Raw genomic sequence first — 16,116 nt, forward strand, 5'->3', positions numbered from 1 at the left:
GAACTGCATCCCCCTCCGGCGTAACTCTTTGCCACCGACCACCCGCTGCGCGGCGTTACGTATCTGTTTCGCGATATTGAATTGATCCAGATTTAGATTCTCTTCGCCAGTTTCGTCCTTACGTAAGTGAGGCCCCAAGACGCTTCGGTTCGATCCGCTTCGTTTCTCGTGTCACACACAAGTGACAGGCGAATCCAGGCACTGCAACTGACAACTCACAATCCAGAGGGTTGGGGTTATGTCCGCCCGGAAAGCGGAAGAGCACAAGCGGGTTAATGGAGCCACCGTTTCTTTACCGTTCCATCTTCCAGCAGATATGGAGGAGGAGTGCTACCCGGCGATCAGCATGAATGGCGGCAGCAAACATCAGCACATCATCCACAGGCAGGGCCACGTCACCACGGTGCTGGCCAACGGTCAGCACCGCCCGGACACGAAACCGCCCACCTTCGCCGGTATGTCGCTGCTCGTCGGCGGCCAGCAGAGCCTCACCGTCGGCCATCACAACTCCGGCGGTGGCGGCGGCAACCTCGTTAGCAACAACAACAACCACCTCACGGTGAACCATAACCTCGACTTCAAGGACGCGTCACTGCTCGGCCTGAAGGGGCTGGCGGTGACGCTCGGGAACGGTGGCTCGTCCTCGTCCTGCCACGATTCGTCGTCCTCGTCGACGTCCGCTTCCGACATCGACATCGACGAGACCACGACGGTCAAGGAGGAGCCACTGTCACCGAGCTCCAGCTGTCCCGGCTCCCCGGTTGGGGCCGGTGAAGGTGGCGGAGGATCATCACACCTCACCAACGGGTTCACCATCTCCGCCGTCAGCCTCGGTGGCACCTACGGTCACTCGGACCTGGTGCTCGAGCACAAGGTAAGCTCCCGGAGGAGAGTCCCAAGGGAACGTGTTGCTAAGGCCTCTCTTTCCTTCCTCCAGAATGGCACCCTCCAGCTATCACCCGCTTCACAGAGTCTGCTCAAGAGCCAGCAGATCATCCTCACCACTGGCGGCGGTGGCGGTGGCGGAGGTGGCTTGCAGGTGACCTCCCAGCAGTCGCAGCAACAGAGTATCGTCATGTCCAAGCTGAACATCAAGATGGAACCACAGTCGTCCGGGTTCGGGTTACCGCCCACTCCGCCGTCCTCGTTGCCGAGCGACGAATCCGAGGGTAACCAGAGCCCGGAACATCACGTTTCGCCCATGTCCCCGCCGACCGACAGTGGCGTCAACTCGACGTCCTCCAGCCGCCGAACGTCACTGCACACTTCCGGCTCCTCACCGCCGCAGCCCGGAGGCCAATCCTCCGCCGCCCGGGTGTCCTCCGCTAGTCACGGCTCCGCCGCCGGTTCCTCGCCTGCGTCCACCTCTGCATCCCAGTCGGTGACCACTTCCACGAGGCAACCGATACACACCCCGCTCATCAGCAGTCAACCGGTGCGTTCGGTACTTACTAGTCTCCTGATTCTTTTATGATACGGGTTTTAATGTACTTCCGCCTTGGGGACATTACAGAAAGGTTCCACCGGTACGCTCATGTTGACGGAGGAAGAGAAGCGAACGTTGCTCGCGGAAGGATACCCCATCCCGACGCGACTCCCGCTGACGAAGGCGGAAGAAAAGTCCCTCAAGAAGATCCGACGGAAAATCAAGAACAAGGTAACGACGACGACCCCGCATGGTGCGCTTGTGGCCACGGTATCGATTCCTCAACTTCTCGTCCTCTTTACTTGCAGATCTCCGCCCAGGAGAGCCGGCGGAAGAAGAAGGAGTACATGGACCAGCTGGAGCGTCGGGTCGAGATCCTGGTGTCCGAGAACCTGGACTACCGGAAGCGGGTCGAGTCGCTCGAGGACTCCAACCAGAATCTGATAACGGAGCTGTCCAAGCTGCGGCAGCTCATCAGCCGGCAGGCGGGCATCCGCAAGGCGTAAGGCGTTTGACCCTTGGTGACAGGGTGCCGTAAGACAATTAGGAAAACCTAGCACAAATGTACAAATAATATGCTAATGTCCCGAAGATGAGGAAGGAAGGAAGGATGGCGCGCGAAGAGTGAATCGACCCACAACCCTCCGCTCTCGTGGTTTTTGGGGTCCGTGCAATAAGGGCGAGGGGTGGCTGAAGGCTTCCGGTTGGGCGGTATTACGGGAACGAAGTCTTCCACGTTTTCGGTAGGAGTTTGGCGGTTGGTGTTGGGCGGTTTTGGGTGTGCTGGCCGAGCGGACGATTGTTATTGCGATTGAGGATGTAAGTTGTTAGTGCAGGGCAAAGTTAACATTCCAAATCGATAGTATAGTACGAACGGAACGGGCCGTTTTTAATGGATAATGGGGTTCGGGCTGGCTCTCGGACGCCGGCCGGACAGCAAGAAGTGGACAAATGCGCGCTCAAAGGTTTCAAACGCATGCGACGGTGAGCGATGGAAGCGTGCCTTGTTGTTTTAAATGTGTGGTGCCGTGCAAAGTATTTCTTGGTCGGATCGGACGGCAGCCAAATCGGTTCAGTCGTTGTTCATTGTGCGAAAACTCTGTTGAGAAATAGTGCAATCAATTTACAATGAAAACAGAGGAAAAACAGCTTAGCAGAGAAATAAGTTATAAATTTGGAGAGTTGAATTTCCCGGGAAATTTGAGGTTGTTTTCGAGACGATTTGATGAAAATGTTGCGCATTTTCCCCTTTTTCGCTTGTACCTCGCTTCAACACTGTTACTAGCATTTACATCGGGCTCTGTGAGCGATGGTGGCGGGTAGCGGCCGATAGATGGCGCGCCTGCCCGTTAATGGTTTTATTTAAAAAATCGCACCTTTCGTGCATTCAAACCACGTTTGACTGTTGACGAGCGGATGTGTCCTCCGAGATCCGGTAACACTAACCACAGACAGACAGCAAAAAGCCTACGCGAGTGCTAAATGGTTTCGATTTCATTTACGACGCAAGTACTTACATTGTATCTTTGTTTCTAATTAGTTTGCTAAACTGTTTCCATATGTAAGTGTAGCTAGCGGTGGCAAAGACAGTAATTTTACTCTGTACTTGGTGTCAAACCGATCTTATTTCTACTTTTTGAGAAACACAAGGACTGCAGTGTTCTGGGAGACGACTGTGAAACCCACAAATCTTGAGACTAACATAGAACAGATGCATCGATATTTACAGCGACGAGAACAGGAGGTCGATAAGGTTTTATCTACACTAGCGTAAGCGTTTCGCTGAAACTATCCACTAAACTCTACCACGACGAGGAACCAAACATAAAGAAGAACGTCGACGATACATTAAACTAGTGCTTTATACGGCTAAGAAAATACGCAAACAGATAGATAAACTTATATAAATATTTATATTTATAAGATAGCTTAACAGACAATGAAATGAAGAACTTGCGGGATATTTTAAGCACAGCCGACGGTGGGAGTTGTCAATTTATGCGAGGGGTCCGGAATCGGAAGAAAAGAATCATTATTATTGCTACATGATTGTTATGACTTATTTGACCATTACATTTCGTTAGGCACTAACTTACTTTAATTTATGTCGCAAGCTTAGTAAGTTCGCTAGTAAGACCATGGGAATGCAATTGAGGGGTTAGTGTTTAGTTCACCTCATTTCGTGGCGTTGTTGCCCGTGCACACGACCATGAGTTGATGAGGAGAGAGATGCAGCTTCCGGGTGTAAGCTACGTGTTACGTGTTTGGAAAGCCAATCCTTTGGTCCACATCAAATTCTGCCATTTTAATTATGTAGACTTTTGTTTTTTTTGGGAATCGCGCGGGGCAAACACGAATGTTATCCTTTAGACCATTAGAGCGAACCCCAACAGGCCCCCGGTAGGCGCCGGCATAGGACCAATTTGGGGTTCGAACCGTTTGTGCATTTGTTTTAAGATGTTTTCTGTACACTCGTGTGACTCCTCGTGCGGTCGAAAACCCTGTCGATTCAAGGACTGATATTTAGGATTGTGTTTGTGATTAAGCATTGGGTCCCGATTGTGTACGCGTGTTTGTGTTTTAAGCAACTTCCTCAATGTGGCCTAGTTTGCCGGCCTATTGTATTGGCGCTTCTTTTACAAAGTAAACCCACACACACGGACACGAGGCGTCTGTTTGCCGGGAAATTGTGCGCGAAACTTAACCTTAAAATTATGACCACTTATGTTACCTATAACACAAAGAGTACGAGACGCGCGTGTGGCCGTGTGTGGCTGGGTTCTTTAATTTAGCACGGGCTTGGGGCTCCCAGCGATCCGTTTTGCTTTCATTTCATTTTACCCTTTCTGGCAGTTGGGCCCGTCCCATTCCGACCATAACCTCACCCAACGCGCGCTCGGTGCGCTCCGGTGAAAATGGAAACACGATGGAAAGTGGGTATGCCGGGGGTCCGAGGGTCGGGTCGAAGGTGGAACCGGTCGCATTTTAGGACGCCCGTCCGTCCGTCTACTTTTCACTCTCCGCGGTTGCTGCCGCTTGGCGCATCTCAAGTGCACCTTCTTGGGCTGTTTCTAATGCAATGCGCGTCTCTCACGTCTATTTTTATCCGTGGCCGCCTTTCCCATATGCACCGGCCCAGGCGCGATCTCGCGAGCAGACTCGATTGGCAACTTTGAGGGCGAAATAGTTTCGCGCCGGCGGTGGCGAAGCGGAGAATGCATTTACCAGAGAGGTAGCGGACGTCGATTCCATTGATTAAAACCGTCGAAAAAGGAATCCAAAACAGAATCCGGGCGTAGAGGACACAGCATTCAGGCCCGGCGGCGACACAATCGCGGCGGCAGACAGGAACCATCCTTAATGGGGCCAGACCGGAAGGAAGACAACAAGTAGACACACAGACCGCCTTACCAAGCATAGATTTATGCGGCTGCTCAGCTAGCAAAGGGTGGCTTACGATGGGGCTTTAGTTTCGTAGTTTCGTTTATGCGACTTGGTTTTTTTTTCAATTACAATTACCCTCGTTTTAAGCACGTTTTAGATTTAACGTTCCACCTAGTTTACGGTTTTCGTTTTGCCCTTGGCAATGATGTTAGATGTTTGCGTTATTTTTCGATCGGAAACGCCGCCGACAATCCACCACGGACCGCGGTGGCCCAGGGATCGATTTGAGACGGCGATACGAGACGGCGATAAATATTGTAATTGTGCAGCACGTGTGCCGCTGAGGGAGAACACACGGGGGACGAGATGGAAAAACAAACATAAACGACAGAAATAAAATTTCCTCACTTACATTATTGTAAACGAGTAACGAAACATTATTGTAAACGAGTTTTGACGCATTACTGCTGTGGGCGAAAGGGCGCTCCAACAACCAACACATCATCACCAGGTTCTCAGCTTCCCTCCGAGCAAGTGGCTAGCTTTTCTCGCGTTGGCGAGAACCGACCGAGCCGACGAGCGGGCAGAGGGATGTACAAAAAATAGTAGAATAAACGAAAGATTCCAAGTGTTTCGATACCGTCACAGAACTACGATACGGTTGCCGGCGGTGCTGCATCGGCAGTGGCCGCCAGGTTGGGGTAAAGGGAATTGATTGCGGACTAGAGACGGGTCGAAGGATCGCAGACGCAACAGAGGGGACAGAGGGTTGAAAGGGGAAAATAATAATCTACAATCCCTTGCAGGAAGACGACGAGACGTGGCAGACTGTGATTCTGTGACGGATCGATTTTCCCACACGGCCCGGGTGCCCTTTTCATGCCCATCGCGACATGTTCGTCGAGTGATAGTTTCGTTTGGCATCCGAAATGCGCAGCATCCACCGAACGTTCGCCGAGAGCGAGAGAAATGACCGGCCATCGGTTTGGCCCTTCACCCGATAGTTTTCCCGAGCCCCGTTGGTTGGTAGAGTGAAATTGCACTCTCGACCGAAGCTCGCGAAGACCGACCATCCGCGCACTATGGGGAAAAGGCGGTCATAAACCGACTTTTCCTTTTTCCGGCTTTTTCGAGCGAAAGTTTTCCCGGAGCGGTAAAGCTGCGACTGTTGTACGGTTCATTGTGTTCCTTCCTAGATGCGGCGCAGGTGCATTGGAAAAGGTTGAAGGTGGGCTAAACGCTTCTGGAAGCGTGCGTTTTTGCAAAGCGTTTTTTACCGGAGGCTTTTTGCCTTGTTTGGGGGGTTTTTTTTCATTTTGCTTTTTATATTTATAAGTTTAGAAGAAGAAAATTTTCTTTTATTCTTTGAAAAATAACTCCAAGTATTAACTCTTTCTCGTAAAATGTGTGTAAAATATTTACTTTTCTCAGTTCCTCAATTAGGTTACTCATAATTGAAACAACTTTCGTTTAGTTAGCTTCCTCCCTGGTCAGATACCAATCAGATACGGGAAACCAGAACCGGGAGTCCCTGACCTCCATCAATCCGGTTCTGGTTGACCTCGGGTTTTGCGGCGTTTGCCCTTTTTTATTTACACTTCATTTGCGAGCGGCCCTCGCTTTTCAACCAAATTGCCTTCGAACACTTTGCTTCCTGCGCTTTGTTGCATTATCCGCCATGATCTCTTCTCGTCCGGCGCATCGTTCCGTTTGTTGTTCGCGAATGCGCCAGCGCGATGCACCGATGCATTTCGTTGAAGTGCGAGCACAAAGAAAGAGCATCGTGTGCATCAAGAGATGAAAGTGGCGTCTGGCGTTCTGGCGCGACTCTGGCATATTGCACCGGCCGGTTATTTTTTTCTTCGAAGAGAGAACGAATCGTCGGAAAGAGAGGCAAGACCGAAGGTGCAGCAAAGGTGCAGTATCGATTCCGAACGTTGAACAGAGTGTGACGGACAGAGCACGACCAGGAAAAGGACACTCTGCAAGGAGCGTTCACAGTGAATTCTCTCCGTGCCTCCGTGCGAACCTACGAAGGGAGTGGCCATTTTACCCCTCATTTTAGCACAAGGACCTTCGCCAAGGAGCTGCCTCAGACGCCGGTTAATGAATCGTGATTAATTGATGTCTTATTGCATTACGAAGCCGAAAAACATAACGACAAATTGGTCGCCACTCGGTGCCCATTACCAGCGAGGGAAACGCACAATTTTGAGGGATGATGAGGTTTTTAACGTCCCTTTGCCAGGTTTAACCCTCTCAACGTCTCGCTTTTAATGCGTTTAAAAATATCGTCATTTTTCAAGATCACCTTGAAATTGCTTTTCGCACACCGAGACATCGTCTTGAGGGTGTCGGACCGTCCGTTGATATTTTTTGTACCTTTTTTGGATGTTTTGTAGTAATACTTTGCAGATATTTTAAGGTCCGGTTTATTCAAACCAACCACAGAGGCACGCATTTAATTTCGTTCAATGTTCCAATACCTATTTTCTGATTCTTTATTGTCACTTTTTTCTTTACAGTCGACCACATTCATCAACCAGTTCCTTCCTCCAAGCACACCAAATCCGGAACCGGTCGCCGTACCAAGACCAGATGCTGACGGGGTGTTTAGAAAACAATTTGTTTTCCGTTCCGTATCCGCACTTTGCATAAGCGGTTTGAGAGTTTCCATTTTTTTCCCCTCATTCTGTCGCCTTTGGCCCTTATTTAACCCTTGCTTTTTCTAGCCGCACGGCACCGGAAGCACCACTGACACTTGACTCCGCGATTCCAGCGTGCGACAGGATGAAAGCCACACCGGAAAAATAATGGTCACGCCAAAGAAGGGCCGATGGTCGCGGCGGCGGCCGAATCGCTTCCAATGACAGGGTAATTGCGAGGAAAAATAGATGAATAATTAAAAGTGAAGTTTATGCGACCGTTTTGTTAAGTCCTCTTCCTGTTTTTTTGCCACTTAAGACGTTCGGACATCGAAAGTGGCAACCCCTAATCCAGAGCCGAGCTGCTAAGAAGCATTTTTTTTCCTTTTAATTTCTTAAGATAACCGCTTCTCGGACCGGAGTGACCCTCGATCGACGGCGCCGACAGAAATGAGCAATAGAAGGGCCACTGGTGAAAGGGGAATTAGCGATGATTGCCGATTGTTCCGTTTGGCACTAATGAAACGTCGGTGAGCCCTTGGGTCGCCGGGAAATCCAATTCGGAACTGCCCTTTTGGGACGCGAAAGGTGGCGGATTGCGAAGTGGGTTCAAAATGAAGATCTACTGGACGGAGAGGAACCGTGTGCCACAGGTGCGTTATTATTAAGTACCCCGGCTTGGGGCCATTTCGGAGCAGCTCATGCCGGTAATTGCGACACGCAATCCAATGACGCAATGATTGTTTAAATAATTTATTTTTAAAACATTTCCTTCGTTACAGTTTGGTCAACGTCATCGTTCATCAGTAAGTAGCCGTCCGTTAAACAATCGATTGCAAATGCCTCTCATTACGAGTGCCTCACCTTGTGACTGCTGCTGAGGGAAAACGAAATCATTTGCTTTAATTGAATAGAATTTATTTAAATTTGCAAGATAAATGTGTGTCTGCACTTCATTCTTCACCGGTTTGGGGCCGGAAACGGCTTTTCTTGTTAGATGCCGAGATTCCTCGTCCGTGTTGGTCGTCTTGGGAGATGGCACCGAAAGTAGCTGCTGTTGGGTCTTCTACGTCTCGACGTCCGAACTAACCACGGAGCAGATACGCCGTGCGATAAAGAAGTTTTCCATGAAGACCATTCACTTAACCAGCCGCCAGCTGGAGGCTTTCGTGCATAAATTTCGCCCTTCTCGTTACGTTGGCATTGGGAGCTCCAAAAATCCTTCGAAAAAAGCGAAGCGATTGTCCTGCAACGGGAGCACATTGTGTTGAAGTGTTATGCGGCTGTCAGCACCGCAGCGCCGGACGAAAGTGGCCGCCCGTGGCCTAGGAAAGTTTCGCACGAAATCATACCCCGTACGCTATCGAGAACTCGTTAAGATAAAAACAGCAAACGGAAACAACCGTTGCCAACGCGAAGCACGTCGAATCTCGCGGGACTCTCGCGGAAACTTTAAACCCCTTTCGGTTTCCCCAAAATCGGTTATCGTTTTCGGTGGACGCGACGGCAGCACCTGATGGGGAGAGGGTTTTCAATTTTGAAGCCGTCGCCGACGGAGTTTTCCCATCACAAACTCCGTCGGCAACTCTCGCGGCGCCTCTGTCTTTAATTTCTCGGGAGTCACAGTCCGGTTTTTGGCACCAGGATCCTTTCAAGGCCTGGCTTTGGAGCATTCATTCTTCATGCTCCAACAGACCGTTCATCATCGTCGTCGTAGTCGTCCTGGTCGTCCTGGAACGTCGCGGAACACATAGGTACGAGGGAAAATAATCGATTCAAAAGTTGCCTTGGCGTAAATTATATTTACATAAGACGTTCCGGGGGGGCCTTCTGGCCTTCTGGCCGGAGAAGACTAACAATTGTTCCCCGAGAGAGAGAGAGAGCGGGAGGCTCACGGGCACGGAACCGAGCTACAAAAACAACCGGGACCCGCTGGCCCGGGAAAATTGATAAGAGTCGGGTTTTTCCTCTGCAATGCGAACTGTTTCGAGTTTGAAGGTAAAGCTGTGGCCACTGCAAATCGGGTAAGGAGCTCGTCCTCGATCGTTGAGAAATGCTCCTTTGGCGCACTACACACACCAAGACACAGTTGCTCGCCGTGCCCCGGGAGAGAACCGAGTGGAGACGGCGGCTGGCGAAAAGGACGAACGCACATGTCAGGGCGCATGTCTTCATAAATTTTCCCGCCGCTCTCTCTCCGCGCTCGGAGGATCGTTTCGCCCCCGGGGTGGGCTCCCCAAGAAGAAGAAACTTTTCGCCGACCCCCGTAAGACGCCAAGGGCGCACCCGGCAAGTGGTCGTCTCGCTCCGGCTGCCTCGCTGCCTGAAGCCGGAGAGTATGTAATTCGATTTTTCTTCAACTCCCGAGCAAAGTTTCTTCAAATGTTGGTGTGTGTAGTGCTGGCGTATATGGGTGGCGTTATGTGGTGTGTCCTTTCGAAGGGCGCTCCGTTCCTTGGGACTTGGGACAACGAGCGCAAACGGAAGGCTTATATGCATTTCATACTCACGTTTCACTGTGTTTTTTGAGAGATAATTTTAAAATTACCATACTCGTTGTATCGATAAAGCATCTTCTGACGTAAATTTATTGCTTTCGGAGTGAATGTAATTACTGTAGCCTGAGTTTACCCTTGCAAATGGTACTCTATTACGCTGCAATTGCACCTTTAAATATTACTGTATTGTTGCTCATGTTGCCATCAGTATTCCGATGCCAAAAAATGCGACAGAACTTAAAGCTACTTTAATATCAGAACCCATGATATCCTACGAAATAGCATCTGTTCCTTTCGTTTCATTAGATTCTAAAGAACAGTCGCTCAACCTTACAATAATCCATATTCTGCTTAATTCTGGACAAGACGGCCATAAAAGAGACCAAACAGAAGATCGAATCGACACACTAGAAATGGATTTATTCAATTTAGAATCTAAATTTAGCTTGCTTTCTTCTAAATGTTATTAACTTTTAGCAGAGTTTAATTGGTTCTTTGCACTCTGGATGCATTAGTGAGTGGCATTTATTGCTTTTATAGCGAAAAACAATTACCACCAACGATGTCTATCTAAATGAAACATTTAAATGAAGTTTTTTGTACGTTTTACACAAACCATATTTAGCTACGCGTTCATGAAATGATTTATCCACATGCCCGTCCGCATCCGTTTTAGCACCCGCCCTACCCGACCACTGGCCCGACAGAGTCAATAAGATGCCGGTCCTGAGTCTCGACCGGCGAGAAGTGCCTTCTGGCAAAAGGCAAAAAATCGACAGAAAAACTAGTACAACGACTATTCATTTGCTGGATGGCTGTGCGCAAAATTCCGAGATGCACACGACGACGCTCCACTCGAATCGGGCTAACCATCACACAAGGCCTGCCACCGATTCCTGCCTCCGCCGGCCGGCCGGCTGTGGTGGGTGGCGGTCCAAAGACGGCGAGGGGGGTATAAAAACAGTCAACAAAAGATGCAACCGCATCGTGTGCGGTGGTGCATCGTGCAACGCGGAGTGCAAATATTGCACTCCGCAGTCCGCATCTATTTATAGGGCAAATACGGCGAGCCACGGGACCCGAGAGAGGGCCAGAGACAGGGCCAGACCTTTCCAGTTTGCGAACCAGCGAAATGATCTTCAATTCCGGGACACTGCACTGTGCGAGATGCAGCAGCAACTTGTGCATCTATGCGAGCGGCAAGCCAAGAAATTGCCCTTTGTACCGTCCGCTGCCATTCGGAGTTCTTTGCCGGGTTCTTCTACTTCAGATGCCGGTTTCACTTCTGCGCCTTCGAAACACTAACGCAACTTTATGCCGTATCGTGACATAAGATTCCGGGGCACCTTTCACACAAAACACCACACCGGAACACCACTAGCACTTGATCCGGATCTGGACGCAGATCACGGGTCCCCGATCGTCCTGTCTCGGGTGGCCAACACCCCAACCTTTGTTTCGTTAACTGCCTTTCACGAGGAAATTGAATTCGCTTCTGTGAAAGGTCGCTCAAAATATTTTCTTCAAAGTTGTGCCGGGAGAAAAAATCGGCCAAGAAACTCTCCCACTCGGGGGCGGCCGATCGCACGATCACCCGCGCACCCGGGAGAAGGGTTCTGGCCTTTTTTTTCGGGTCCGGCAACGTTCAGGGCATTCTATAGTGGTTCCGCTTGCTTCCGGTCACTTCCTCTCCGGTCTTCCGGTCTAGATGGAGCTTTTCCGCGTCCGCACCAATCCGAGGCACGTCCCGTCGCCAGCGAACTCCACCGGGGGGGGAGCCGCAGCACGAGCACGAGCCGGGACCAGGCCGGCCACGGAATATGACAGAAATGCAACAGTTCACGGTGCCGCGGCCGGACCGGTCGGCTCTACTAGTCCGGCACGCTGCGGGTTCCGCTAGCGATTGCTAGCCGCCGCAGGTTGCTACGATGTGGGAGCAAAAGGGTTGATGGTCTCACTCTTTCTCTCTCTCTCGTAGGGAACACTAGGAGCCAAGGGCCTCCTACGAGCGGGCGCTCGGTTGCGAACCGTGTCGGGCCGCAGTCGAGTACCGAAGGTCCTCAGTTCGCCACAGTCCCACCTATCCTTCTCTCGCTCTCTCTGTACGTCCGTCTCCGTCTCACTTGTACACCACAGTCGCAGTCTCTTTCTGGGGCCCGCGGCTCAAACTATCCACCGTTCGACAACAAACCGAGATTGGACCGACCGAACCGAGAGCTGAATATTGTTTCCTTTTCCCGATCGAAATAGTTTCCATTCGGGTTGGCCACCGCGCTTTGTCCTGTGCCGGTGCCGACCGCTTTCTTCGGACCGCATCTCATTCGTTTCGAGAAGGCATTTTTGGTGCATGTTTTATCACCTGACCGGAGATCTTCCGAGAGGAGATGCGTGTTATGATTGCCAAATAGCTCATTTTAATGTCCTGTTGATTTTATGTCCCACTGATTTTCGGACAAACCCATTTTCGGCCAATTGACGAGCCATGGTGTCGTTTTGATTCCGCGTTTAAAGTCCCACATTTACCATGGCTCCATCTCGAAGGTAGTTAAATGGCCTCGTAAACGTATTGGACCGGCGAAGACCGAAACAAGACCCGGTTGATGGCCTTGTCTCGCAGCCTGAGACACGCGAGATCATCGGAAGACGCGCGCGACACGCGGCCGTGCTAAAAACGCGCGCGCAAAAGATTGCGCTCCGGTCTCGCGGAGGTGAAGGGTCTAGTTCTTCGCCCCTCTCGTGCCACCTCTCAGCCCGGGGGTGTAACCGTTACACACGCTCCACATACACGCCTCGCGGTGGTGCGGAGCAATGTATGTAAATAGCGCGCGTCCCGAGTGCGAAGCTGTATCTAAAAAATAAGATGCGAATGCTTTTAAATTCATTGAAATATTTAAAAAGGACAAATGAACCATATTTCGATCGGTTCGATCCGATCCGAGCACCGTCCTTATCCTGTTGATCCACTGAGATTAGTGATCCTCAGCGAGTGAACCTTTGCTTTCCCCCAACGAGTGGCGACAGGGCGTTTTGTTACTTTTACCAAATTAATATTATTCCGATCATTAATAACTTATTATTTATTTTATTTCGAGTGGTTCGATCGTTTCGAGCGGTTCGCATCGCGATCGGACACGGATTTATGTCAAGTCAAGTCAAGTCAAGTCGTCTTAATTAAATGAAAAATACGTTCAGAAAAAAGGAAGTATTTTATTTCCAAAATTCAAATCATGTTATGTTCAACGTTTAACGTTAATTTCGGTTCGCCGGATTTGTAATTTAAATCAATAATTTATTTAAACTGTCACTTAAAGTTTGCATCGCTGGCATGCAACCTTCACATCCCGAGTCTGGCTTTCAATCAAATCATCCCGCGCGATGACCGGGACCGGGAGTCGGGACCAGTTTCCGGGCCGACAACCTCGATTCGTCGTTTTCCACGTCAGTCCGTCCGGGATCGGGATGCAAATCCGCTGGCCCCTGACCCGTCCGCCACCCACAAAAACGGCTTCAACTCCACGGAACTAACCGGCCCCGGCGTCGGCGTTATTAAACAACCGACACGGGCAGAAGTCGTCGGCGGCACAAATCATCCCGCCAAACGACACCTAGACCGCCTGTCTCGCTCTAGCCACGGTCGCGGGGCCCAGTCGGTCGTGAAATGCGAAAGCTGCACTTTCCTTGCACCGGCCGACCGGACCGCGTGTCGTCCCGTCGACTGCTGACCGGCTGACGAACTGGGCCGCGCCCTTCCCGCTGGTCAGGGTGGTCAGCCGGACAGCAAACGGAAGATAATCGTAAGCACCGCACCTCCCCGAAAAGGGTTCCCGTCGGTGCCCTTTTTCCACGGCCGAAGGGTTCGAACCCTTCCGTGCCGGTGCCGAGTGCATCGACCATGCAGCGCCATCACCGATTGCTTTCTCAGGATCTCAGGACGGGACAGAAGGCGGTCAGAGCCTTTCGGGGGTGCAGTGCACCAACTATACGACCCCGCGGGGCCAGCAGTTGGCGTTGGCGGTGGAAAGTTCCGCCACAGTTCGGGTAGTTGTTGTGAAAGTTGTTTAATGACGCGCCCCTAACCTCATAAAGGCATCACTAATTTCTCGCTCACTCGGCCTCGGCCCGGCTCGGAGTTTCGAGCAGTTTTAGGGAATCGAGCCCGAGCCCCGGCCGGGTGGGCTTCCTTTAAAATTATTGATTTTAAAATAAACCGCGCTTCTAACCCGTCCGAAGGGTGTCCCGTTTGCGAAGCGGAGCAGGGGGTTCAGCAGCAGCAGCGTCACCCGGATCCGTCAAATGCCTGCCTTCCCGATCCACCCGAGCCGGAGCGAAGGTGCAAACATGTGTGAAAATTAGAACATTCACCGGCACCGGTCGAGAGTTTCGGTCGGAAGCCCTTCGGAAAGGACGACGCCTTCCCTCCCCGCGACAGTTGGCTTCCGGTTATCCCGGGTGGAAAGATAGCGGGACTTTATAGTTAAGACATTCCCGTCGTTTCCCCCCCATTATCTGCCCGGAATGGCCTGGGTTGCCGAGGATACAGCGAGGATACACCCGAGGAACGCAAAACTTCTCCAGACCACGCCGGTGGCGCGCCGTGATTACATATGTGTGTGGGGTTTTAATTACAAAGCGAACCCGGCCGGGCGACCGGAAACCCCGGGACCGTTGGGTGGATGGGTGCCGGAAAAGGGGTACACGGGGTGAGGATGAAGGAAATTTACACAATATGGGTGGTGGTGGCGGACCCACCCGTAAAGAGTTAATGTAATTTTGAATTTTAAGAAGGCCCCATAAAGGAATGCGTCCGACGGAGAATCCCGGAACGGGGGACCGGACCGACAGAGTATTGATTTTTTCTCATTCTGTGTGTGTGTGTGTTTGTGTGGTGGGATTGAGGAGGATATGGTATGGTACCGGCACCACTATCCGTTCCCCTCCCCGGTGTGTGTCGCTCCGACAAAGAGACAAAGCGAAGAAGGATGCTAACATTCACATAATTCAATGTTTAAATATGTTGCCCACCTTTTGGGAGAGAGAGGCCTCTTTTGATGAACGGCACGGGCCACAAAATTGACCGCCAGTGTGTGTGTGTGTGTTTGTGCGTTTTTATTATGTTTTAATTAGAAGACCAGCCGAAACGGGCCCAGTGTTCCGGACGGTTGCTTCTCTAGAGTATTCGAAACTAGTAAAGGAACATCGGCGGCAGTCGAAAGAACTCGATCCTCTTCAATTTTCATCAAATTAGTGACGAAAGAGTTATTTTGATCCACTGTCAAAGCATTCATCCGGCAGCAGCGTCTTCCGTCCGTCAACCGAGCGTGAAACGCCTTCGTCTTCTCCGACGGATTGACGCAGTGGATCTCATTCGCCCCAAATGTACTGGAACCAATGTCATCCGCTCGTCAACCGGCGACTATTTTCGACGACTGGCTGCCTCCGCGGATGACTCAAGTTGCCCGGTCCCGGCCTGGCCGCCACAGGTGAAAATGAGATTTTCAATTGACTAGTAAATCGATTCCTCGTTTTCTTCTGAAGAAGTTCCGGTCAGTGCGGCTGCCAACTGGTTGACTGACGGACGGGTCGCTGTCACCGGTTTTCACGACGCTTAATTAAAGTGTGGCTCAGGTCGCAGGTTGGCGTATTATTTTGCGGAATTTTTGTTGGCGAGGCCAAGTGTCTGTGTCGTAAATTGATCCGACGACGACGACCGATACCTGAGATCCGTGCATTGCCAAAAATGTCATGTATCCGCAGCGTGATTAACACCCGGCCTCGGCAGATGATCTGGGCGATCAAGATGTAATAGAGATGGATGAGATACATCGTTTCCATTTTATGCCCACGGCTAGCCGGCCGGCTAGTTTTGTGGCCGGCGCAGTAGTTGATCGCCGTGATGATATGTGAATTAATTAAAGTTTTCTTGCGTGACAAATTACCAATTTAATGCCGAGGCTAGCGGCTAGAAAGCGGCTGGTTCCGAGTCGCTGTGCGCCGTGCAATTGCAACCGACAGCGAGTGAGTGTTTGCCGGTTGGTGCAAAAAGGTGGACAGGAAACTATCAGGTGTACAAATAGAAAACCGCCGTTTTTTCTCATGATTTGAGGCTTTATTGTAAAAAACTCCTTACAAACTCATTCTTCAAAGTAATTGCCATTGTTAGCCA

At 50.8% G+C, this 16,116-nt stretch overlaps 1 protein-coding gene across 1 annotated transcript; it reads left to right on the forward strand.

The window, feature by feature from the left end:
* The first annotated feature begins 316 nt into the window (after positions 1 to 316).
* On the forward strand, positions 317 to 1,932 carry LOC128275554 (cyclic AMP response element-binding protein A). The gene is made up of 4 exons (XM_053014102.1): positions 317 to 874; positions 938 to 1,435; positions 1,514 to 1,657; positions 1,735 to 1,932. Exons 1-4 carry the CDS (start codon positions 317 to 319, stop codon positions 1,930 to 1,932), a joined length of 1,398 nt encoding a protein of 465 aa, XP_052870062.1.
* Positions 1,933 to 16,116: the final 14,184 nt, after the last annotated feature.

This window comes from Anopheles cruzii, chromosome 2 (assembly GCF_943734635.1).
Source record: "Anopheles cruzii chromosome 2, idAnoCruzAS_RS32_06, whole genome shotgun sequence".
Lineage (NCBI taxonomy): Eukaryota > Metazoa > Arthropoda > Insecta > Diptera > Culicidae > Anopheles > Anopheles cruzii.